Raw genomic sequence first — 24,513 nt, 5'->3', positions numbered from 1 at the left:
AAATCATTCTCTTGATGTGTCACTGCTTTTATTCTTGAATGGAAGTGGGTGAGTGTTTATGTGTGTCTATGCTGGGATGGGGGGTTTCTTTCACTATGACAGAGGGGAGCATTGACTAGTTTGAAGAAGACGCGAGACACCCGCCGAGATTATCAGTGAATGTTCAGCTAACATTTGAGGAGGTCGCCGTGGGAGACGGAACAACAGATTTGCGGATATTTGCTGGACATAAGGTCACACATAGTGTTTCAACTCAGAGTGCTTCTCAGAGCAACTCGAGCCAAAATAGAGATTAGGGGGGGCCCAAAGCAAGGCCAAGATAGAAACGTGTCCTCTCCAGAGTTTTTTGTGGTTTTATACTGCCAAAATATGAAACCACACTGATTAAAACAAACTCAGCTGTAATATCCACAGTAATCTCACAAACAGGATGCACAGCATATGCCGTTACAGAGTGAATTTTAATCTCTACAGGCTGCTAAAGATCATCACGACCACCAGAGTAAACAATTAAACATTTGTCAATTTCGCTGCGCAGATGTCAGGCACAACTGGAATAGGATTTATTGTAATCCCCCACCTACACCTGCAACAATACAATGAACAGCGTGTCAAGTGGCAACCAGCTGGTTCACCTCTGTGTCATTTCTCTGTCCTCTCAGTCCTTCACAGCGTCTCTCTAAGGCGGCTGAGACAGACCAAGGGATAAATAGATCTGTTCAAGAGGGTGATGAAGTACTGTACAATCTGGAGATCCACTAAAGGATGACAAACATTTGTACCGTCCTTGACTCATCCCCAGCACTTGTGTGTAGTTGACAAATACAGCTTCATATGTTGTGGTTTTCTTCTGTTTTCAGGATTATCAAGGGTCAAGGCATCGACATCAAGAGCCTCAGCTCCAGATCGGTCCTCACAGTGACCAACATGACAGAGGATCGTTACGGGAACTACACATGTGTCGCCTCCAACAAGCTAGGGACAGCCAATGCCAGTGTGCCTCTCATTCGTAAGTTGTCATTCTACCTGCTTGTGGCTAACTGGAGTGGTGAAGAGTCAGAGGGCTGAGTGTTGTGGATGTCAGTGGGGGTTTGTGCCCTAGGAGTGTTTTCGTTTTGGCTGCAGCATTCTTGATACAGGATAAAAGCTGAAGTCAAGCCCAGTGTTACAACTGGGTGCCCACATATCACCAGTTGAGGTGGTTTCTTATTTCCTACTCATCAGTTTTGTGGATGTCAATTGTCCATTATGGCTTCAAAGTCTGTGTGTGTGTGGGAGGGTGTGTCTGCTTTTAAAGTCTACATCTGCATGTGTACTGGACAAAAACACCACCTGAAAAAGAAATTTAGCTTGGAGGTGGTAACAGCATCACAATTACAAAGGCTGCTACACAGGTCAGCCGTGCTAAGTTGAATGCCAAGTAGCAGTATGACTCAGATTTTAAAGAGGTCTGAGAGTCAGCCTTTTCATGGTTTTCAAAGCGCCATGAGGCATCTAGCAGAGATCCAAAGAGGCCAGATAATCAGAGGCCAAACTGCTGGTGCATCAGTGAGAGACTGCAGAATTATTTAGAGGGGTTTGGGAAGCATTATGCATAAATTAAGGTACTGAAGAAAACAAATCAGAATATTTGCTAAACCCCACAAAACTAAGACAGCAAAAGTTTTTACTAAACAGGCACAGACACAAAACATTATTATATTATTTACATCACTAATTATGGCAGAAAACCAGGTTCAGGTGGTGGGTAGTAGGACTTTGTGTGTTACAGCAAACACAAGTAGCCATGTTCATGGGTGGGATGCCAGTGAGGGATCATGCTCATGTCATTGCATGAGCAATTTCTAGTCAGAGCAGGTGTCTGCACAGAAGGAGTGAGATCTTGGTGAGATAGTGTGAATCTCTGGCCGCAGAATACCCTCCTGATGAGGGCTGGGTTAGACTCCATGTGTATTTGAGGAGGCACGTGGCTGCCTACCTCTCTACCCAGGACAGCAGTACAGTTAGCAGCCATTATGAGCACAGTACAATGGGAACTGGCCATTGTGGAGACAAAAGGAGAGAAAAACACAAAACTGGATCAAAACCTCTGTGACACAGCCCAAGCAGAAACTGTGCATTATGAGCTTAACAAAGATAATAATTATGGGATCACTCATTCAGAAGAAGCTTGGCAAGAAAGCCGTCTCACAAAGGCACAAGCCCCATGAGCACTGAGAAACGATGTGTGCTGTAATGAAATCATCTTCCTATCTTTTCAGATGCATTTAAGTTTAAAAAGCCTACACATAATGCTATGTTGCCAACCGCTAAAAATGCTGCAGTGGTAGATTTGCACTGTACTATAGGCAGCCATTTTTTATCATGGTGATAAAGTCGGCTGTCTGGAGCCTGGTCCAGCAAGAAGCAGGGTACACACTGGCCGGGACAAGTCATCAGTCTATTACAGGGCTAATTGGTGACTTCAATAGCTGCTTGAAGTTTTATATTGATCGTTAAAGTATAATTGGCCCATTATGTCAGGGATGCTCAAAACGCAGAAGTGATCAAAAAGATGAAAGTGCCTTAAAAATGCTAGTGGTTGGATCAGTGTTCATACAAAGTCTGGTGCTTAATTTTAACTGTCATGTTTTCATGGTTTGAAATGTACTTAAATTCAAATATCCTGCTGTTTCATCTACACAATCCCTCATGTGAACTAAAAACTTGTGACATTTGAAATAAAACGAGCCCATTGTCATATTAGCAAGCATGAAATAATCATGACAAAACATACAATCAAATGAACAGCAGGTAAAGGAGACAGTGTTCTATTGCTGTGGGTATAAAGGAATTCTGTAAACTGTATTCTTTGCAAATGCATTCATAGCAACAATTCAGATGTGATGATAAAGGCTTCCAGAGTTTGGACATTTTTGGTTTAGGTACCATGAAAGTGCTTGAAAAATGTTTGAATTATATTCTTTAAAAGCTGTTCGAACCTCGTTGGATAAGTTTGTAGTCCACAGCCACTCCACTCAGTGGAAACACACATCTTTGAATCCCTATGGGAAACAACTTCCAGCCACATTTATTGCTGAAAGAACGAGACGCTCTTCGTTCCTGTAGAATGTTCTGATATCTGTCCACATGCATTCATTTACTTGTTCAAGAGCACTTTACTTTTTCTAAGCCCTAGCGTGAACTTCTTGGTTGGTGTTTGGTATTCCTACGCTGTTTCATTTATTTTGTCCACCTACTGTAGCTGCCAAGCAGCCAAAAACGCAATGACGGCAAGTGGTAGGTGAACGTATGTCCCTCAATGTTTTAGCGCAAAAAAATCCATTTAATGTATTCAGTGATGAAATATGAACAGGTGAATTAAATTATTCACCATTTCGTGCTGCACCCTCTGATGATAACATTGTCCCTAGCAGGCCAGAGACTCAGAATACAAAAAGATATTTCTGTAGAGTTGGCAATTGTCAAAGGAGCACTCCACTCTCCTGTTTGTGTATGCACAAAGAACATCAAAGGCTTGTCTCAGATCTTCAAATGGATGATCTTAATGTGACACTAGCGAGGCCTCAAAGGCAGAGCGGCAAAGAAACCCTCAGAATAGTCAGAGGAGGCAGCTTCCTGTGCTGCCACCCCCAACTTCTCTCTCCATTCCTTCGCTTTATCTCTTTGTCTGTCTTTCTATCAGGGCTTTGTCTCTCTGTTGCTCTTATCTCACTCTCTTCCTCTCTCGCTCTTTTGTCCTCTATCCCTCCCTTGTCTCTCATTCTTCCTCTCTATCACTCTCTTTCTCTCACACGCAGCATCTCTGTCCCCCTCCCTCTCTCTCTCGTGATCTCCACTAATGGAAGAGAGGCCAATTCTGCTGTCGCTCTTAATGAGAAATGGCAAGCAATCGCCGCAGCGCACTCTCACCGGTACGTTGACGCAAATAACAAAACCCAGAGGTTAGATTTCACCATGGGTGACTTTGGATTGCTATTTTAGAACCAGTCGATAGCTATTGATGAGCAAGATGGGAAGGGGGGAAAGGGGCATGCATATTTGATAGAGCATCATACACTGAGGTGAATTTTAAGTGGCAACACAGTGTGGGTGGTTTGCAGTATATACAGTAGGTTTTTTGGTTGTTTTCAGTACACTGAGCAGTTTGGTAACTGCGCATAAATTGAAGAGGTCAAGTAAGGGTCATAACCTGTGAAAAAGCCACTGGGGAAAAAGATCAAGTATAAACTGAAATACTAAGCATTCAGGGCTCAGTTTAATTAGTCTCTTGTCAAGATTCTGAAGATGAAAGGTTCTTATGCTTCAGCAGTATAAATCCTTTTTGTCTTAACCTAACAGAGTCACTTGAAATCAGGCCAGGAAAAGGCTTGCTATTATCGCTGATGAGATGAACTGTGACTTCTCCCAGGGAAAGTAAACACATTTGCCTTTCATCCAAAGCCGCCACCATAAGACAGATAGTTTGGTGTCTGTTTCAAATGAAACAAGGATGAAAAACCGAATGTTAAATCCTGGCTTTGTGCACATGTCGACATGGTAGGTTCTGACCAACTTCTGCATTTTTGAAATGAGTTGGATGGCCGTGTCCTCACTGTATGCCGTTGTGCTGGTTGGGATTCAGTTCTGCCAGTTGTGTGAGACCATGTGGGCCTTTTGGGCCGTTAAAGCATTTGTCAGGGATTTTGATCTCTTTCAGCTAAGTACCACTTTAAGCTTTGTGTTTAAAGCACAAACTGGGTTTTTTTGAGCACAAAGAAAGCATACAGCCTCCTTGTCACTACTTGTTGGAGTACCATGTGCATGCATGTGTGTGCGTTTATGTGCGTTTGTGTGTGTGTTAAGCTTTTAGTACGTGATTGTTTTTTGATTAAGACAATACCCAGTGTCGTCAGTGAGTGAACGAATTATAAAGTGGAAAAACCACTTACTATTATTGTCTGCACTTCTATACAATTGTTAAGTTACACTTCTTGTTACAGAGGTGTAATGAATTGAACTGGATAATAAGTTTGAATGATTGGAATGATTGAAATACTCAGAAATAGCTCAGGAGGTTTTTTCGGGCTCTATATATGTTTGCAGATGGCATATTTGTACTTAATTGATTTGAAGTACAATTGAACCAGAGCTTGCAGCACAGTTTGTGCCGTGACTTATTGTCAGGCAGTTTAATCACAAGAAAGGCTTTCTCTCTATAGCTTCACTGTAACAGCAGACGAGCAATCACAATTAATAAGGTATCAGCTTTGAGAGAAAATTATAGCGAAATTGTTTTTGTATTGTGTTTGTTTATAGTAAAAGTTGTACAAAATCAAAGCAGCAAGACTGGAACAAAACATGGAGAATGTGGGACCAGATCTGTTACACTTAGAAAGATGCCAGTTTCATTCAAAGGCAGGAGTGAGTTACAGCAGTCATCAGCTATAGTGGGTTATGCGCTGATTTGTTTGTTGATTTAGAGTGCACATTACAATCTCGATTCCTAAAAAAGCTGTCCAGTTACAGAGGCCTTCCTGCTTTGTTAGAGAATCCAGTTGTCATCTTTATGTCACATCACATGTATATACAAACCCTGATGCCACAAAGTCGGGAACTGAGCAGAACATAAATAGAACAGAATGCGATAATTCCCTCATCCTTTTTGACACATACTCAATTGAAAACAGTTCAAAGACAATATATTTAATCTTCTACCTCTTCAGCTTCATTGATTTTTGTAAATATCTGCGTATTCTGAATTTGATGCAGCAACACTTTTCAGACAAGTCGGAACAGGAGCAACAACAGACTGGGAAAGTTGTGGAACACTCCAAAAACACCTGTTTGGATCATTCCACAGGTAAACAGGTTGATTGGTAACAGGTGATAGTATCATGAAAGGGGCAATCCAGGAAAGGGTCAGTCATTCACAAGGAAAGATGGGGCGAGGTTCACCATTTTGGAACATGGGCTCAGGAACAATCATAAAACTGTTGTCGGTCAGCATAGTTTGTTTGCAAATGATTGCATTCTGTTTTTATTCACCCCAACTTAATGGAATCGAGGAAGCATGTGTTATTATGTACTATATAGTTTTGTTCATATGGGGCACAAGTTTATGTACTATTAGTGCTGGCTTTGCAAATGTTTGTGTGGGGATTACTACAGCAGACTCAACAGTATAAGCATTTCAATTGAATTTGCTTGTAAAAACAGACGAATGACTGCAGTTAAACATGAGCATCTGTGTAAACTGGCAAAGGATAAATTTTGCTCTTAACTGACACAACAAAGTTCCCCTGCAAAACATGGTCTTTTTTTATTTTGGAGTATTGTGAAATCTGGCACAAAAGAAAAGCAGAGGAGGACGGAATGGAAGCTGAAATTAAAGAATCATAGGACGAAGGACAGATGGTCATTGTAAAATGCTTAGACTCAACACAAAAATAGTGACAAAATTGACCAGTATGATTGCAAAGTCTGTATGTGTGTGGGTGGGTGTGTATCAGTGTGTGACAAAATGTGGTCATAATGTTTGAAAATTGCGTCATTAATGAAAATAGCGTGCCATTAGACAAAGACACAAACACACAAAGACACAAACACACAATCTGCGTTAGTTTTTTATCAACCTAATCTTAAATTCATCATTAATGTTAGAAAAAAATCCTACCCATAAAAAGTAGCAGTGCTGAGCTAACCCCAGTTTGTGCCTCTCACTGTATTTCAACAATACTCAATGCTGTTCTGAAGGAATGCTCAAAGACTCCTCAAACCATCTGGAAGACATATTCCATCCACTGCGCAATAGAAAAGCTTGACAACAGTTTTTTAAGTTGTGCTTCTTTTTCGTTAATCCAAACATGGTAACCAGAAAAGGCATACTGTTTTCTCCCTGCTCAATTTGTACAATGTTTTATAACTGATATCAGTTATCCACCCATTCATCCATTAACTATACCCACTTTGGAAGGTCATCTTTTTAGTTTTTCCAAGATTATTCTTTATTTATTTGTCATTAAACTGAATGCATAAAATGAAATGAAATGAAACAAATGAAACTGGTATCAGACCAAAGAGATTCTGCATGTATCTGTAAATCTTTAATGAGTAGTTATGGAGTACTTTTGCAAAATAAGAGAATACTGAACAAAAGCAAAGAACTGCAACCATTAATTATTTTTAAATGTCTTTCTGATCTCTGGTTGCACATACACTTATACACTATGCTGTATGTACACAACACGCACACTCACACACATTTTATGATTTTAGCAGAGGTATAACAATCACGAAACTGGCAATCCCTATTTCAACTTCCCATTTCATGTGCTAGATGGAAGTGAACTTCGATGAAAAGACTGAGGCTGTTCACTCCAATTTTCTGAGGAGTCCTCCAGCTTAATTGGTCAAGCTCTTATCCCCCAGCCCACCTCGGCTTAGCCCTGGAGGAGATTTTCTCCGCCTATACCTCTGCCTTCATTTCCTCCTTTCTCCTCTCCCTTCTTCCCCCCACCCCCGAGCAGTAATCGGAAGAGACTGATGGGGAAGAAAAAGAGTTACTCTCTCTCGCTCTCTCGCTCTCTCTCCATCACTGCTCAGCCTCCCTCAGGCAAGAGAGACAATGCTGGCTAGTTGGTTAATGAACGTCGTGTTTGTTTGTCACGCTTATCAATCACCGCATGTGTAGGTGTCATTTCGACATGTCTCCTCATCTGCCATTGTTGTTGATGATGATGTTTGTTCCCACGCCGTGTGATTGTACCTGAGTCATGGAGCAGAGATGGAGGAAAATGGGAGCTAAAGGTGAAACCTGAAATGTGGGTGTGTGTGATAACAGCTCAAAATGCAGGGAAATAACATTGAAGCCATGTGGGCATCGGAAGGCAATGTATCACATTTTAGTAAGTTGTATTCATCTTTGTGTGAAATTACCACCTCTTCTATTTATTTGTGTACACCGGTCGTAACACCAGGTGCATCCTGGCAATATTCAGCTGTTTTCTGCATGTTTTGAAGTGTTAAAACCTTTAAGGTGAACACATTTTTTATAAAAAGGATTTGGACATCTTTTTTTATCCGTTTAATTTTCAAATGCTCACGTATCAAAATATGCAGAATAAATTGAACATGTTGAGGTTATAGTGTCCTTTATTTTCCCCAAAAGCACCCTTACGGTGTTTCGCCATTTACCATCATCTGAATGCCTGCATTTCCATATTTAGGCAATCAGAAAAGCCATTAACATTTTCTCGTCGCACTGCGATGAGGAAATGTTTGGTGCTGTGGCAGAGTGTTCATCCTGCAGCCCAGCGGGCAGTAGACTTTCTTCCTACCCACACCCCGCCCCTCCTCGCTGACTCCTGTAGGAGGCCAGATGCACTGCTAGGAATGTTCATCCCTGGATGACTGAGCCCAGCAGATGCCCACAGGATGATACACTCTTTGGGCAGCATTAAAAATGCCATAGGATGAATAACTAATTAGCTGGCTCACAAATTAACACAGTCTTTAGCACTGGATATTCCAGGATCATGGTGGGATCAGTGATGAAAATGCTTTAGAATAGCTGAGCAGTTCACATAAGGAATATGGCCCAGGCTGCAAAGTTTCTTTGGAACATCCTCTTCCTGCCTTTTTCTTTATTGGGGGCTTAGTAAGACTTCGACTGCACTATAGCACAAAAATGTCCATATTCTGTCTGTGGGGGGTTGATAGGATTGTTCATCAATTTAAAAATGGATTTAAAAACCTGGATTTGGAAGAAATTCAAACACTTGCAATACATTTTTATTCTTTGCTGCATTTTGAATCATTGGTTTTATTAGCTCGCCACCTCATCTCTGTGAAGATATAACTCCGAACGCACCTCGTGTTAAGAACTAATCCAACAGGTCCATATATACAGTAGCTGTCAGAGTTCAGAGTCCTAATATGGGGTGCAGCTGTGATATTAACTCCTCATTATGCTTGTGATGAGTTAACCTCTAAGCAGGGCCCCACATGAACACTAGTTTCTACAAATCATGTCCTATAAATCTCTTGCATTATTCTGTCCACAGAGAACAAAGAGAATAGCAATGCATGAAATTAAATAGCTGTGAAAACTAATGTGTTTTATCTTACAAGTAAGCTGGCTTTGCAAGAGGTTGACTGCCATATACAGTGCGTGAAATGATGCCCTGCTCTGCTGAATGAGAGAAAGAGTCCAAGTCAGTGTGGAACTAGGAGGTAGAGATTGCATGTCAAAAGATATGTTCCACAATAACGGACGAGTGTCTGAGAGCTCATGAAGTGATTCAGCGGTGAATTCATGCTCAAGTATTAATCAGATAGCACCCGCCTGCCTGTTTGAAGAAAGAACTAAAAAGAAACTGTCTTCACATATCGGCTCCCTCAGGAGTACTTAAAGTGGAAACATTTGTGGAAGAAAAGATGAATTCGACCATTTCCCCACCAATATACAGAGGGGAAAAAAGTGTTCATACACTTCACGTATGAACACTGATTCTTTCACCATTTCCCCATCAAAAAGAGTGATGAAATCAAATGAAAGCAAATGTTTTATTGTTGTTGACATAACTGTATCCACCAACACCGTCATTACACAGTTGGTGGAGCGCTTCAGGAAAGCATCACAGAGATCACAGATTGAGAGCGTGGTGTGGACAACAGTGCACCCTTTGGCCATACAATTGAAACGGCCATATTCAGTTCCCATGAAAATGGATTAAAATGGAGAGTCTAAGTAGGTTTCTCCACTATAGCATGGCCTAGATTCAGCAGCTCACTGCAACAACATAAAGACGTGTTCTTTTGTGTGCGAGTATGTGTGAGGTGTAATCATGGCTGCCATGGTTTCCCTCGCGATTGATAAGCTCCTCCTCCGCCATGAAGCCTTGTGGAAGAAGGTGGTTTATACCTTTGTGTGGCATATAAATAGTTTTTTAGCTGCAAGTGTAAGTCGCACTGTTTGTGTGCCAAAAACGCAACGCTGGGAAAAACCCTACAAATCCAAACCCTGCATCGCTTTGAGTTGAGCTCTGATGGTAAAGAACAGCTTTGCTTTGCCACACACCCCAGATTCTGCTCCCTGAGTGAGTCACTGCACAAAGCTGGTCACAGCTTATCTCGAATTAAGTGCTTGTTTACCAAACAGAAAGCCGTGTTATTAATTTATTGGTCTCTGGCTTCAGATCAAATGTGCAGTAATGTTTACATTACACTGATATCTTTATACCAAAGTATCATTAAATAATTTATGCTGCACAGCAGAGTGTGGGTTTAGCTGTGACTTTTGGAAGAAATCAAAGGAATTGGCAAAGTGATCTGTAGTATCAATAACCTTATACTCACCTGCAGTGTTATTATTTTTTTTTGGCAGTGTTAGTTTGCATCTCTCATCAGTCTATTACGGACAAATTCAAACATGTTTGGTTCCTATGAAAATAATCTACAGAAACATCTTTACCACACGTGACTATGCATAAGATCGACTCGGTGTGACATTTTAAGCATACACTTCAAAAGCAAAGAAGACGTGTTTGCTGCTGCACATCCGTGGCCACACTCAGCTCTCGTAGTTTGACACACTGGACTGAACGTTTCTGGATGTCACATTATTCCATCTCCCAAATGTCACCAGTGGCTCAGCCTGAAATGAGTTCATAAGGTAATCAGATTGGGACTCTGAGTTTCCTCCTCAGAGGGATCAAAGGCAGACTAAAAGCTCCCCCTTTTTTCCCCCTGTGGTCATCCTTCGATTGGTTCACATAAAATAAAAGGAGGACACGAAATGGAGAAACTGCCAGTTGTTTAGCAGCGTGATGAGAGTTTGTCACCCAATCACAAAAGCCTCTTCGGGGCTTTGGAGCAGCCCCAGCTCCCAGGTTCCCTTCATTTTTTTATTAGCAGTAGCCCCTGCAAATCCGAGGGAACTGGGAGGATAAAACATGTTGTTTATGAGCATGTGGTGGTTGCATCTTGCCACAGAGTCCTGTCCAGTCCTTAATGCATGGAGAGGATTTGTCTCCATCCCCTGTCCTTTTGTCCTTGCATGCATTTTTCTTTTTATTTTACGTCTCCATTCTGTTAATAATACATGAATGTCCTCTTTCCCTCCCCCTCCCTCTCCCCCCTCTCCTCCCCTGTAGCAATTATTGAACCCACCACCACTAGTGCTGTCTCAAGCCCAGGTCAGTATATGTCACCATGCTGTACACCAAATCAGCAAAGAGGTCCGCTGCCTCATACTAACCTGAGCCGAAACCCTCTCCTCCATCTTGATTTATTTCAATTGGCTAGCTGGAATGCCTGCTGGGTGTACAGCTTCATTGTATGTCTATTTGATTTGCATTCCTTTTTTTAATTTAATTTTTAAAATTTTGGGTTGGCTTCTACAGCCTGGCTACATATACTTCCCGCAGCCTGTGTCATCACGCCTGCCCCCCTTCCCTTTCATTACAACCCTGCCTCCGCCACCACCACCCCCATGTGGCGCAAACAGTAGTGTCATCAAAGTGGCTCTTCCATAGGCCTCTGGGTCTGATGCTTTTCATAATGCTGATGGCTTCTTCTTCTTCTCTTTTTGGCTTTCTCACCATTAGCACCACCTCTCTAATGCTCCTCAGTACTACCTAAATGCAGTATACATCAAAGGCAGGAAGCTGTTGGTGGCAAAGGCCCTTGGTTTGGTTGTTTGCAAGATGGAATCTCTGCTGTCTTTGAACTTCTCTCCTTTCCTGCCTCCCCCTTCTTCTTCTGTGTCTTAATCTTCCTATATCCCTCTCTCTGCTTTCTCTCTCTGTTCTTTCCCCTTTCTAGAACAATCAGTTGGCGCTCTGCCACCCTCTTTAACCTGATCTCCTGCTAGAGCTGTTGTCGGCGCTACGCTGTCAATGTCGCCCTTGTACACCCCCTCCCTCCCTCCCCGAGTCCCACCACACAGTTTTCTGCTGCTTCCACATTCCAGCCCAGAATAATCCCCTCTGCCCGGTCGTCTTTTCTCCCCCTCTAATGGTTTTAAGCAAGTCACAGAATGTAATCTCTCATGCTGGTTACATTATTTTTTGCTTAATACTGTTCACATGCGCAGAAACATGCAGAAAAGCACTCACACTAAAAAGCTTCCCCTGGCATGGACGCTCACAATAGACACTGCAATGAAAACATGCTGAAATATTAAAATGTGCTCAAATGCACCTGCACTTACAGCACACACGTAATCACATGTGAGGATTCTTGTTGTACGATGAATCTGCTAAACGTTTTTGAGGCTTTTCATCCAGCTCTGTGGATAGACGCTGTGGTTTTCCTCTTTATGGAGACACAGCCCTGGATTAGCACATGCTCACCTGCGTTCTCTACCTGTCTATCTGAGCCAGATATAATTATCCATGGAGATTCTGTCAGATAACAAGTTAAAATAAGCTCACCAGCAAAGAACAGTCCTGGCATGGCCCTGAACTCTCATTTGATGTAACGCTTGCAGAACAAATGACAATTTCATGGTCCAAAGGAACACCAGTGGTTTCAATCGTGGAGATAAACTCACTCAGCGACCCACTGTTCTTGTTTTGTTCCAAGTTGTATTTGAAGTTAATTTTTTGATGGCACCCTCACTAAGTGCCTTGGCAAAGGGAATTATTTTAGATCCCTGTAAATGGCTCTTTGTCCCAACCATTGTTTAATGAAGTTTAATAATTAATTTTAACAGGTTATTATCTGCCTTTATTTCCCCTGTGAATGAGTTCGGGAAGTTGTGCTCCCAAAACAAGGAGTCTGTAAGGTAAGCGAATCAGGAGATATGAAGCGGAAAAATTGTTCATCCCCCACAGCACTTGCAGTGCGTGTTTCAACCCATTCATCAAGGCCAAATGACAAAAAATTGAAATTACAAGAGAAAACAACGTTAATAGGCAACATCAGTCATTGTGTTTTTATATCTAACCTTGCTGTGCCAGTACTACTCTAATAAGAATCGGTTCAGATGGGACAAAATGTTAATGTGTTGGTTAATTAGATCATATTTGCATGCCAGATATGAGATTGCTTTGACTCAGAGCTTGTATTCTGTGATCTTTCAAAGACACAACTGTGGACATCCTTGTGCCTCAAGGATAGTTTTCACAATGATGCCAACTTGCAACTGTATTACCCAGTAACACTTTAATAACTAGAAGCTAGACTAGAGTGCAGACCTCCAAGGACAATAGCTCACTCTTCGATGAAATGCAAATCGGAAAGCACAAACTATATATGTGTGGATATATTTCCAAAACTATTACAATTACGTCATAATATGGTTGTGCCTGGGTGGAACCTCATCATCATCTCTGTGTTTATTATGTACTTCTAAATTAGAAATATTTCATACATTTAACTGTAACTAACATTTAACATTACAATCTATTGGATTTTAAGATGTATGCCCTATCTCGCATTGTCAACGAAAGAGAAAAATAATTTGTGTCTACCCCCTGATGATTCAGATCTCCTCTAATGGGTTCTTCCTTGACCCGTGCTGCACTCTTCTGCCAAGTTTCATAAAAATTAGCTTTTCCTAATCCTGCTGATAAACAGACAAAGAAACTGAACCAAAAGCATAAACTCGATGGTGGAGGTTCTAAACGTTTGATGAATTACACATTTAAGCAAGTTTCAAGACTCAGGAAGTAGGATATTGAAATTGAAATACTGAATCAAGTGATGGAGGTAAATAGGTTAAATTAATTTTTAAAATGTGTAAAATGGCAGCAGTATAATGCATATGCAATTTAAAGTTGGTTTGCTAAAACATGCAAAACCAGCAGTATAGTCCTCTGAGTTCATTTGATATTCAGGTTATGGAAGATGTATGTAACTAACAAGAAGAGTTGTTAAATATTAAACTTTACTAGAATAGGAACAAGAAGAAACAACCTATATTACTGAATACAGTATATATTTCTTGGATAATCAAAACGTGAATTGTGTCCACAAATTGTAATGGTAGTGCTCTTTAGGCCCTAACTACATAACAGTGTCTACCCTTAGGAACTGTTTCACCCCTGACTTCAGACTTGACTAGTCGATAATAAGCACTTGAAGCTCTATGGTTTACACCCATAGAAGCAGGAAACCCCCATTTATCAAATGAGAAGGAGAAGATGTGGAGGTGGTGGACTCAGACAGGCACCTTGGTGTCCAAATCCACAGAAAACCTGGAGTGTTAGAACATACCAGAAAGTTCCAATGAGGAAACTGAGATCCATCAGTGTGTGTGCAACAGGCTGCTGAAAGTCAGCGGTGGGCAGTGCGCTGTTCTTGGCTGTAGTGTGTTGGGGAGGCGGCATCAAGGCTGGTGATGCCAGTAAATGTGGTAAGGAAATCCAGCTCCGTGGTCGGGCAGGAACTGCACAGTCTGGAAGCAGTGGCAGAGAGGAGGATGATGGACACGATGAACACCGTCCTGAATAACCCCTCCCACCCGCTCGATGATGAACTGTGGCAGATGGACAGTGCATTCAGCCACCAGCTCATCCCACCAAAGAGCAAGACAGTACGCTTCAGGCGTCCACTTGTGCCCACTGCCATCAGATGCCACACGAGCAACTGTGACCACAGCCTAAGCCAGCTGTGACCCCCACACCCCCACACCCAACTCACTCCCACTCAGCCAGACCTGTCACACTCAACTGCTCTCATCTCTAACTGCTCCAACATCCAGACTCAGTGGTCGCTCATAAAGATGCACCTTCTCTACATCTGCTGAACAAAGATCCATCATTGCCATGCCTGTTAATGTCATAATTGTCATTGTTAGTCATTGTAGTATTAAAGGAATAGTTTGACATTTTAGGAATGGATTGAAATTAATCAGAAGACTGATCACATTCTCATAATCACCACCAGTCCTGAAGCTAACTTCTTTCTTTTTGCACTACCATATACATTTGCACTACTACATTCTCTTAATGTGTCATTGTTTAGATTGTACAATTTTATTTCTTTCTTTTTAATATATGTCTTGTCACAGAGGTTGAGAGTAATGCAATTTCGATTCTCTGTTTGTCTTGTACATACTGCAGAATTGACAATAAAGCTGACTTTGACTTTGACTTTGATGACTGTACTTCAAATGGAAATCTTGAGCAAGTTAGCTTAGCTTATCAAAAAGACTAGAAGCAGAGGAAACAACTAGCCTGGCTCTGTCCAAAGGTTAAAAAAAATCTGTCTACCAGCATCTCTAAAATTCACTAGTTTCTCATTTGTTTAATCCATATAAAACCAAAGTGTAAAAAGTTTTGGTGCTGGTAGGCAAATTTTGTTACTTTTGTTCACGGCCAGGATTCCTCCTGTTTTCAGTCTTTAAGCTAAGCCAACCATCTCCTGGCTGTAGCTTCATATTAACTGGACTGTGTTATAAGAATGGTCTTCTCATTTAGCTCTCAGCAAGAGAAGCGTAAATCCGAAAATGTTGAACTGTTCCTTTAAGGAAGGATTTAATATATTCAGTTTTTGTTGTATTATGTATTTTATCCATCTTTTATACTTGGTAATGTAATATAATGGTATAGTATATCGTCACATCTATCACATTTTTATCATGCTTATTTAAATTAAGCCTACTACTGTATATCTGTTATACATCATCAAGATGTTACTGCTTCAGCACTAAATAAAGTGACTGGTAGAAACTGATTTTTGCATTATTACCTTCAAACATTCAACTTGTCGAGGATATTGCCATGCATATAGCTTTCAATCTTAATTCTGCTTTGTATAGTTTTTTTGTATTTTTGACCTCTGCCACATGAATTTTACCTGTGGTGGTCAATAAAATCTTATCTTGTCCTTTCTGAACTGATCCTATTGCATACATATTATACAGATATGTTCATACTTGTCAGAGAATCACAGACAGAAGTAGAAACCATCTGTCGTAGCTACAGATTTTCTTATCTGCTGCACCGTGAAAGTTTGCAGTACCTCTGCTTAAAATGGTAATATACCGTATTTTGTTGACAATAAAGGTCTTAAGCCCATTTCATCTTTAGCATATGGATTTGTATGCATTTACGTAAGCATAAAACACTGCTCCAATACTCCAAAGCAGCTGGCTCGGTGCCACCTTGTCATCCCAATGAAACGTAGATCTGTGATAATAGCACATGCTCCCACAGGCTTTCTTTTATGTTTATTCCTGCAAATCACTTGACAGTAGAAAAACAATGTTCTTAACACTGTTCCGAGCCCCATCTTCTTGTCTCACTGTGCTACTGGTTTAAGGAATGTTACATGCATTATACATAATGTGACTCTCTCTGATTCCCACGTGTCATGTTAACTCCCAAATAAACAAAATTCAGGCAGCCTGAGTGTAGCTAAGTGAAGATGATCACTCCCCCATTAATCCTGTTCTTAGTTTTCATTTTACATAGTGCATGATTATTTATTTATTTATTTATTTTTCATATTGTGTATAATCAGAGCTAATTACAGAGGAGGTAACTCTGATGTTGTCATCTTGGAGGCCTGGCATGTGAAGCATTCATTTGACCCTCCCCCCCGATGGGAATAGGAATAAGAGATTAATGAGTCCATGCCGGTTTATGTGTCTTGTTAATAGAGTAGGTTATAAGAAGATCCACAATGGAGCAACATTTATGAATTGTTCATGTTTAATCCAGAATGGTGCCCTGCATTTTTAAGTAGACAAAAGAGCCAAACTTGTTTCTCTATATAGATGTTTTGAAATTGAAAGTCTCCCCATCTTAATGAAGACAATGTTCTGATTGATTTAGAACGAGGGTAGGTCACATATCTTTCTTTATTCAAGGTCCAGAGAACAACATCAAAGAGATAATCTACCTTATTAAGTATTCTTCCGAAGTCCTCCAAAATTCAAAAGTCACTCACTCAGCTCCCCGAGGCTCAGGGAGCTGTGTTAATCAAATTATTTTAGTGAGCATGTAAAGCTTCTTTAATCAAAGGGTAGCTAGCTGATTTATGTCTGAAAGTGGGGTAATGTCTTCTTTGGAAGATGACTTTAAACAAGGTTAGGTTATGCTTTTCCTCTTTCAATTCTTTATCTGATGTTGGTACAAGTTGGACCCTAAGGCACATTTTGTTGATATTACACTGCACGAGGCCTTCTCAATAAATAAACAACTTGGCATTTTTCTCTTAAGTTCTAAATTAATATTCTCTCTTGGCTATCGCTTTGTAAATATTAGACTAACTGTTACTGGAAAAAGCTCATAAGCACATTTAGTATGTCTTTGAAACCATGTAATGCCTTACTTTGGTGATCATCTGCAGCTGACTGTTTTTCAAAATACTGTTGCAACATATTCTAACTTTAGCCCTAATGCATAATGCATCTTTAGCTGCATTCATTAAAAATTTAGAACTTTTGGACTTTTTATCCTAGGTTTTTTTCATGTTTGCCTCAGTGGGAATTAATAGTGATAAAAGAGTCACAGTTTGAAGTAACATTTTGAATTTAAAGTTTTCAGATGTTCACCCAGTTCAACTGAGGCACTCCATTGAGGATGAAGAACAGCCTCTCTGCTGTGCCTGAACGTTGCTATCAGCTGTTGGCTTCAAATGGAGACAGTGTGACTTTGAGATTCACTGTATTTCTTTTTTGTTTGAAACTGCCTTGTTTCTTTGTCTGTGGGGCTATTGTCAATATGGTGTCACATCAGACAAACATTCTATTTCTAGTCGTATTTCAACATGAAAGCCACAACATCAGAGCTGGTGAAATGGAGAAACTGCCACCCATATCCACTAATTCACTGCAAATTATTTTACTTGTTGAACTCAGAGCTCACTGCTCTGACAACAGAAAAGCATGTTTATGTTACATTGTTTTTTCCTGAAAACACGAACAGTTAACAGGCAGAGTGTTCTGCTCTTGGGCCCTGCAGCAGTGCATACTAAATTCTTGCAATATATTCTGAAACATATGCTCCAGCATATGCTACATGTCTTAATATTAAAGGTATCTTTGGCTTTAAGACAAAGTAATAAGTTTTTGCTGCCACAGCATGTCCTTAATTTCTATCAGGATTATTTCTGACATTGTGCAGGTGAACACTGATACTTAGAGATTGATATTGGATTCCTTGGCTGTCATTGACTGAGCTGAATAGATCTGGCTGTCCTTTGTTTCACCCCAGGCACAATCAATAGCACAAATCAGTATACAGTACATCAGCGATTACATAACACTGTCTGTTCCACAGTCCCTTTCAGACCAAGCTTGGTCCACATCCCATATGTTGTCTTTTCAGACATTTCCAGCTTCACAGATAGGCAGTCTGACAGTCCAGGAGAGTCAAATAAAAGCAAATATAACTAGATTTGAATATTCGTTTGTTGGGTAGGTGCTCGTTTTCAGTTTTGGGATTTGGATATTCTTTTCTTTTTCTAAATGTAGGCTATTAAAAAAAGGAGAAAGATGAAACAAGAAAATTTTGGTGAGCTTTATTTTTTTCTGTTGAGTTTGAATGAAGTGTGTTTTGCAAGGTTAAAATGACTGTTTCTGTTAATGGAGTCTGGTGGCTTTGGCAAAAGTGTTAGAGCTGCTTTTTCTAGTTAAACAAAAAGGATCTTACTCATTAACAAAAAGGGTTTCTTTCCATAATGCTGTCAGACACTTAGAATAACAATCTAATCTGAGCCTGCCAGTGGCCAAAACAAACACTTTTAGTGGACATTCATAACGGTGCACAAACATATGGAGGGACTACAATGCAGCCCATTTCATGGCTGCTGGCTGCAGCACTCTCGCTCAATACTGAACCAATTTCAAAAATTGTTGTCCCCATTAGTCAGTTAGACACGAAAACATTGGAAAATAGTGTCCATAAACACAGATAATATTTGATCACAATTTCTCCTGTTTGTCTGGGGCATTGAAATCCTCCAGAACACGTGGACTGGTACCAGTGTTTTCCATTGAAACCCTGAATACCCTGCATAAAACACGCAAACCTACCAAAGCTCTGGAGCCCAAAAAATCATATTCTGGTCATCCTTAGGGGATACTAGATTTTAAACTGTTTTTTTCCATCCTTTGGCTCTAACTTCACACAAAGCACAGACTTTGCCACCTTTTACCTCCTGCAACCCTCAAAACCCTATAAATCAACCACAGCCGAGTTCCCGAACTTGCAGTAAACTAAGCACACACTGAGGCATTGTGTGTGTTTTTGCTGTTGCTGAGACATTATGTCTCATCACGTCTTCATCATGAGGTGAACCAGGCAGGACTCCTGAGCATGGGAAACTGTTATAAGCTCTGTTTCACAAATAAACTACACCTCAGTGTTAACAATACATGCATGTACTGTTCCTTTTCACTGCTTTCACCAATAGCACGAGCCAGAAGTGCTCAAGTTGAGTTGCGTCAAGTGGCAATTACAATACAGTTACCAACATGACTACTGGCTACGGTTGTGTGAGTCACCCTCAGCTAATGGCAGTATAAATACACTGCACTTATGAAATATTCAAGAGCACAGAACATCTCCCACTGATAAGCGTATGTTGGGGTCTTGTCTGTGAGTAGACTGGTACAGTAAATCCTAGAGGACCGGACTACAGTATTAAACTGCTTAAGGAACCTCTACAGTAAACAGCATTGCTTCTCTTTACCCAGCATGCCTGGTGTCAGACACACTGAGCTACCCACAGATAATCCTTTTGACAGTGCATTTTCTACCAGCCTTATCACTTATATGGTGGCAAGATCAAGAGCCATGTGAACCCTTTCTGCACCCTCCTCTCACTACCGCACTGCCACCCCGACTCCTGTCCAGTACAGTTTGTTTTCAGGTGATATGCTGACCTTCATTTTTACCGAGTGCTAACTTCCCCAGTCATCTGTGGAAGGGCCTGATAAGCAGATGGCATGTCATCTATCATACTTGACCCCTACATCCATGGACAATGTAAATGGACGAGTTCTGTCCTGTGGAACTGGAAGCATGCAAGATTCCCCTGTTGAAAACTGCCATTGTGAAGTATTTCGGTGAAGTTAAACAGACATTTCCTCCTTTGCTGAAATGTATGTTGTATTTCTAATGAAAAGTAAACAGGAAAACAAAATCCTCCAGTGACTACATGTACAAAACTCGCCATAATGCATTACATAAAACAGGAAACATCCAGCACTTTGTAAGACCATTTATCTTATTTATAGAGCTCCCAAGCTCTGCGGCATGATCCACTGAAATACCAACGTGTGCCAGTGTTTCCAGAGTTCATTTAATTGATCGACAGTTCCCATGCCTGATGATAACATTTACATTACCCTACTGTAGCAGCACATGTTTTCTGGAAATGGAAGCCATTACTTCTGATAATATAATCGCTCACAGTATGATAGCCTTATGATCTTCTGTTTTCTCCCTGTAATTCCTTTTAATGAGTATGAATCAAGGCAAGTGATATTTTTTGCTATTTGGCTGATTGGTACTCACTTGTTTGTGTGATATTCGTCATTATGGGTTAGGTTCTGTTTTGCTGTGGCTGCCTGGGCTTTTTATTACAGTGCCCTAAAACACATTCTGAGTGCTTATACTGATTAGTTCAATGTGGGAGATACTGACAATGAAATTGATTTTGTGTTTTACTGAGCTGGGAAGGGTGCTCTAAACCGACGTGATGTCTCTGTCTCTGTTTTTGCTTTAGTTAATTAGTTGTGAAACACTTAAGATGTGCTACAAACACGGAAAGTTCTTTAAAGCCAAGGAAATAGAAATTAATATTGATTGTGCAATTGTTGCTACACACAAAACAAAAGATTATGCACTGATGGACAGATCAGTACCCCTAGGAATTACATCCATAGTGGATGATTTGCACCTCACAATTTACATCTAAAGGCAACATTCATTGCCAGTGCAGTGCAGTCCAGTTGGACTTTCATGCAAGAGATCATAATTGGGATGCACGGTGTACGGTCCTTGTTGTGTGTCTTAGGTGTACTCAGAAGTACACTAGAGTCAGGAAATGGTATTTAAGCTTCATGTTTTAATGAATGATGAGTGAAACTGAAAACAAAGAAAAGATATGAATACATTTAAACAGTTGCTATTAGACTGACGTCTTATAAATCAACTAGTTGCACTTAGCCATAATAGAACTATTCAACAACAAGTAGATTTGAAGTACTGGGGATGTTTTAGCACTATTAGTACTGGCAGTATATCCCAACATTTCTCTGATTCCAGACTCTCATTCAGCATTCAGAGCACATTTTGGACTCCCACAAAGGCCCATTTACCACTCTTCTCTCCAATCCCAACTATATAAACAGATTATTATCCATATTTCATGGGCCTTAGCCTTCACTGTTCCTCTCTGCCCCCTGCAATGCTCATTTTCAGGGCTGCCTTTCACCTGTTTTTGTCAGATGTAAATGGCTGTGCTGCCCTTCCCCCTCCATCAGCAGATCATTCCACTTACCCCACATCATCTCTCCCTCTCACTGAGTCTCTCTGACTCTCTGTTTCCATCGCTATCGTTCCCTTGCTCCCAAATGTACCGCTCTCCTCTCTACCTCTGATTATTTCTCCCACTTCGCATCTCCTCAGGAGGAGGCCATTAAATGCAAACCTGGTCGTGCTGTCAGTCCCACGCACACACAGAAGAAACACAGTGGCACACACCGAAGCCGTAATAACTGTCTTCAGAAGAACAAGAAAACTATTTCACAGACTTCACTTTTTTACTCTGTTCATCTTCCATGGATATTTCTCAGTATTTGTAAGAATAATATTGGCGGTGGGTATTAAAACTGAGGCCTGTCAGAGCCTTTCCAGTTGGTAAATTGTGCCAAAGAATCCTCTTTCTTTTATGTGTTTATTTCCACCTGTTATTTGAGCTCTTGTTGCAGGCGGTGCTTTTATCCCTGTCACTGTCACTTTTTTTTTCCAACATAGCTTTTGCAAGTTTGCAGATCACCAAATCTCACACATCTACTGCTGTACCCCAAAGATCAAAGCACATTATGCATCGTAGCGCTTTCAGGTCCGCGACATCCTTCCCCATTTTTGATGTTGTATTTACAACTGTTTCCTAAAGCCTGCAATCTCACTCTTGAAAGTTTTGTCAAATACGAAGAAAAGACCACAAAAGGGAAGTCACTGGTAAAGGGACAAGAAAAGTGTTTTTTTGTCAATTCAAATCTTTTTCCCACTTTAATTGGCCCTCTCGCCACAGCAGGCAGGGTGATTAATAAGACGATTCAGTTGGAAAGATGAGTTTTGGTGCTCCCAACAACAGACAGGACTCTGCATTTGCTGTGTGAGAGCTGGAGCAGAAAATGGATAGTCATTTCCTTTTATGGCCACGAAAGGCTGCTGTAGAGATTCAGTCTTGGACTATAATTGAGACACCAGGGTATATTCTCTTTCTGGACAGACTCTAATGGTTAGTGCATTAAGGAGGATGATTGAAGAAAGCCACACACTTACAGTAGAGGCCGCGGTAAATCAGAAAAGATGGCTTTTTGGCCAACTTGTAGATTGCAGTGGGTTCACACTGTGCAGTGCTTTAGGTCTTCCCTCTCTCTCATCTCCGGTGAGAGCACTCTTCAGCAGAGTTAAATGGGTGTAATTTTGAGGTAAAAGAGAGAACACTTTTAGCAGTAATGGAGAGAAGGCTTTGGACATGTTGTCATTGCCCTTGGAAATACAGTAAATGCACTCTTCAGGCCTCGCTCAGTTGTTAGCCAGCTCTTCTCTGCATCACTCTCAGGTTTTGTATTCAACTCATGAGGGATGAGAAGCTGAGGCGGTAGCTTTTATTAAGACATCAGCTGGACTGCATATTCACAGACCTGCAGGATCAAGGTTCTTAGTCCTGCCATCCCGTATCTAACAAAGTCTCACATCAGTATTCATGCTTTTTTCAGTTTTTATCCAAAAACGTACATTTTAGTCATTTGATTATTGTTAGATTTGGTATCAATTTAGTCAACAAAAACTGAAACGTCTTTCAGACAAAATTGATTTGTCTCATTTGGAATTTCAGTCTCATTTTCATTGTGAATTTTATATTTTTATCTGTCAAGCTCAACCTGTCACCGTCTTTGATGTGTACAGTTACCATGGTACCTGTGTGCTATCCCTCGGTTTGGAGCGAAGGCAATTATTACTTGTTTATACCAGAATGTAATGGACACAGTGCCTGTGTCACTCTGCAGTAAAACAACAGAGTCAGTCTCCTTAGTAAATACAGTTGTCATTCCCAAACTCTGGCCTTTGAACACTGGTCTCTCTCCTATAGTTGACGCTTTACTGTTACAAGATCTTACAGGTCACAGATTTCACTCAGTGCTTCTACATGATCTCTCCACTGCATGCATAGTGCTGAATCACTCATATATACACTAAAATGCTATTTAAAGTCTGGGTTTAGCTGAAGACAAGCAGCGAAAACAGCCAATAACATGAATGCAATTACATTCATTTCACAAACATCATAACAACTTAACAACAAATTTTAACGGTTTGATGGCCAGAGTAAATGCTGCAGTCTTTCCTAGTGATAGCTTATACACATGACAGACAGCCATCCCCAGCCCTTGAAATTATTCCATTAACATTGGCTTACATTAGGGTGCTGGCCTGCATGTTTTTTTGTTTTGTGGTTTGTCCCGACTAATTTGTGGAATTTATTTATTCATTCATTATTAATACAAAAAATATATATTTTCCTCCCAAGAACAATTAACTCTAGTTAACATCACTTTGCTTTAAAACAGTAGTAAGTTCTTGTGCCTACTTATCCATTTTTCAGATTTTAGTTTAGTTTTTATTTGTTGATGAAAATTGAAAAACATTTAGTCACAGTTTCTAGTCTCATAGGTTATTTGTTATTTAGCTTTAGTCTTGTTTCCATGTGGGAAAAATGCTGTCCATGAATATTTTGTGTCAACCATAGACTTTCATGTCTGGGCAGCTTGTTGCGGGGTTTCATATATATTCATACATGACTGCTGGCTGCCAGCAGATTACTGTTCTTTCATGTGATTGTGCCAGGGGGGCTGAGTTTTTGTTGCCAACTATCCTCATAATACTCAAACTGCAGGGATTCTACCCACCCATGACATGTCTTCTTCATATGTTTGTGACTCTGAGAGGGAAGGGGTGACTATATGTCACTCCATGATAAGTGCTGGGAATTACACAGTAATTAGTTTGCCCATTCTAAACAAACCCTGACTGACACCATCAGTGGAAGACGCCTGAAGAGTAAAGATACTGTGCCCACTGCCTCCCAAAGCAACCTCTACTAAACCCTTGCCACCCAAATTTAGGCAGAAATTATTACTTACTAGGATTTGTTTCACATATATAAATCAAACATAAAGACATAATGGTATGGAGACATATTTAAGCTCCTGTTTTATTCTTTAAGTCTGTTGCTCATTTTCTTCCCTTTTTAATTCTTCATCCAGATTAGTGACACTTCAGAGGTGGAATATATTTGTGCATTTTGTTCAGTTGTACTGTTAGTACTCACAGTATA

At 40.5% G+C, this 24,513-nt stretch overlaps 1 protein-coding gene across 2 annotated transcripts in view; it reads left to right on the top strand.

The window, feature by feature from the left end:
- Positions 1 to 24,513, top strand: part of negr1 (neuronal growth regulator 1) — a 135,571-nt gene that overhangs the window by 94,369 nt on the left and 16,689 nt on the right. Inside the window, exons 6-7 of one of the 2 annotated variants that reach the window (XM_041934964.1) lie at positions 861 to 1,009; positions 11,136 to 11,177. In XM_041934964.1, coding sequence (XP_041790898.1) covers positions 861 to 1,009; positions 11,136 to 11,177 — 191 coding nt within the window. The remainder of the gene's footprint in view (positions 1 to 860; positions 1,010 to 11,135; positions 11,178 to 24,513) is intronic. The other variant, XM_041934965.1, reaches the window with a different exon arrangement.

This window comes from Chelmon rostratus, chromosome 4, assembly GCF_017976325.1.
Source record: "Chelmon rostratus isolate fCheRos1 chromosome 4, fCheRos1.pri, whole genome shotgun sequence".
NCBI lineage: Eukaryota > Metazoa > Chordata > Actinopteri > Chaetodontiformes > Chaetodontidae > Chelmon > Chelmon rostratus.
The sequence above is the reverse complement of the archived record's forward strand: the minus strand, read 5'-3'. Positions and strand labels throughout refer to the sequence as shown.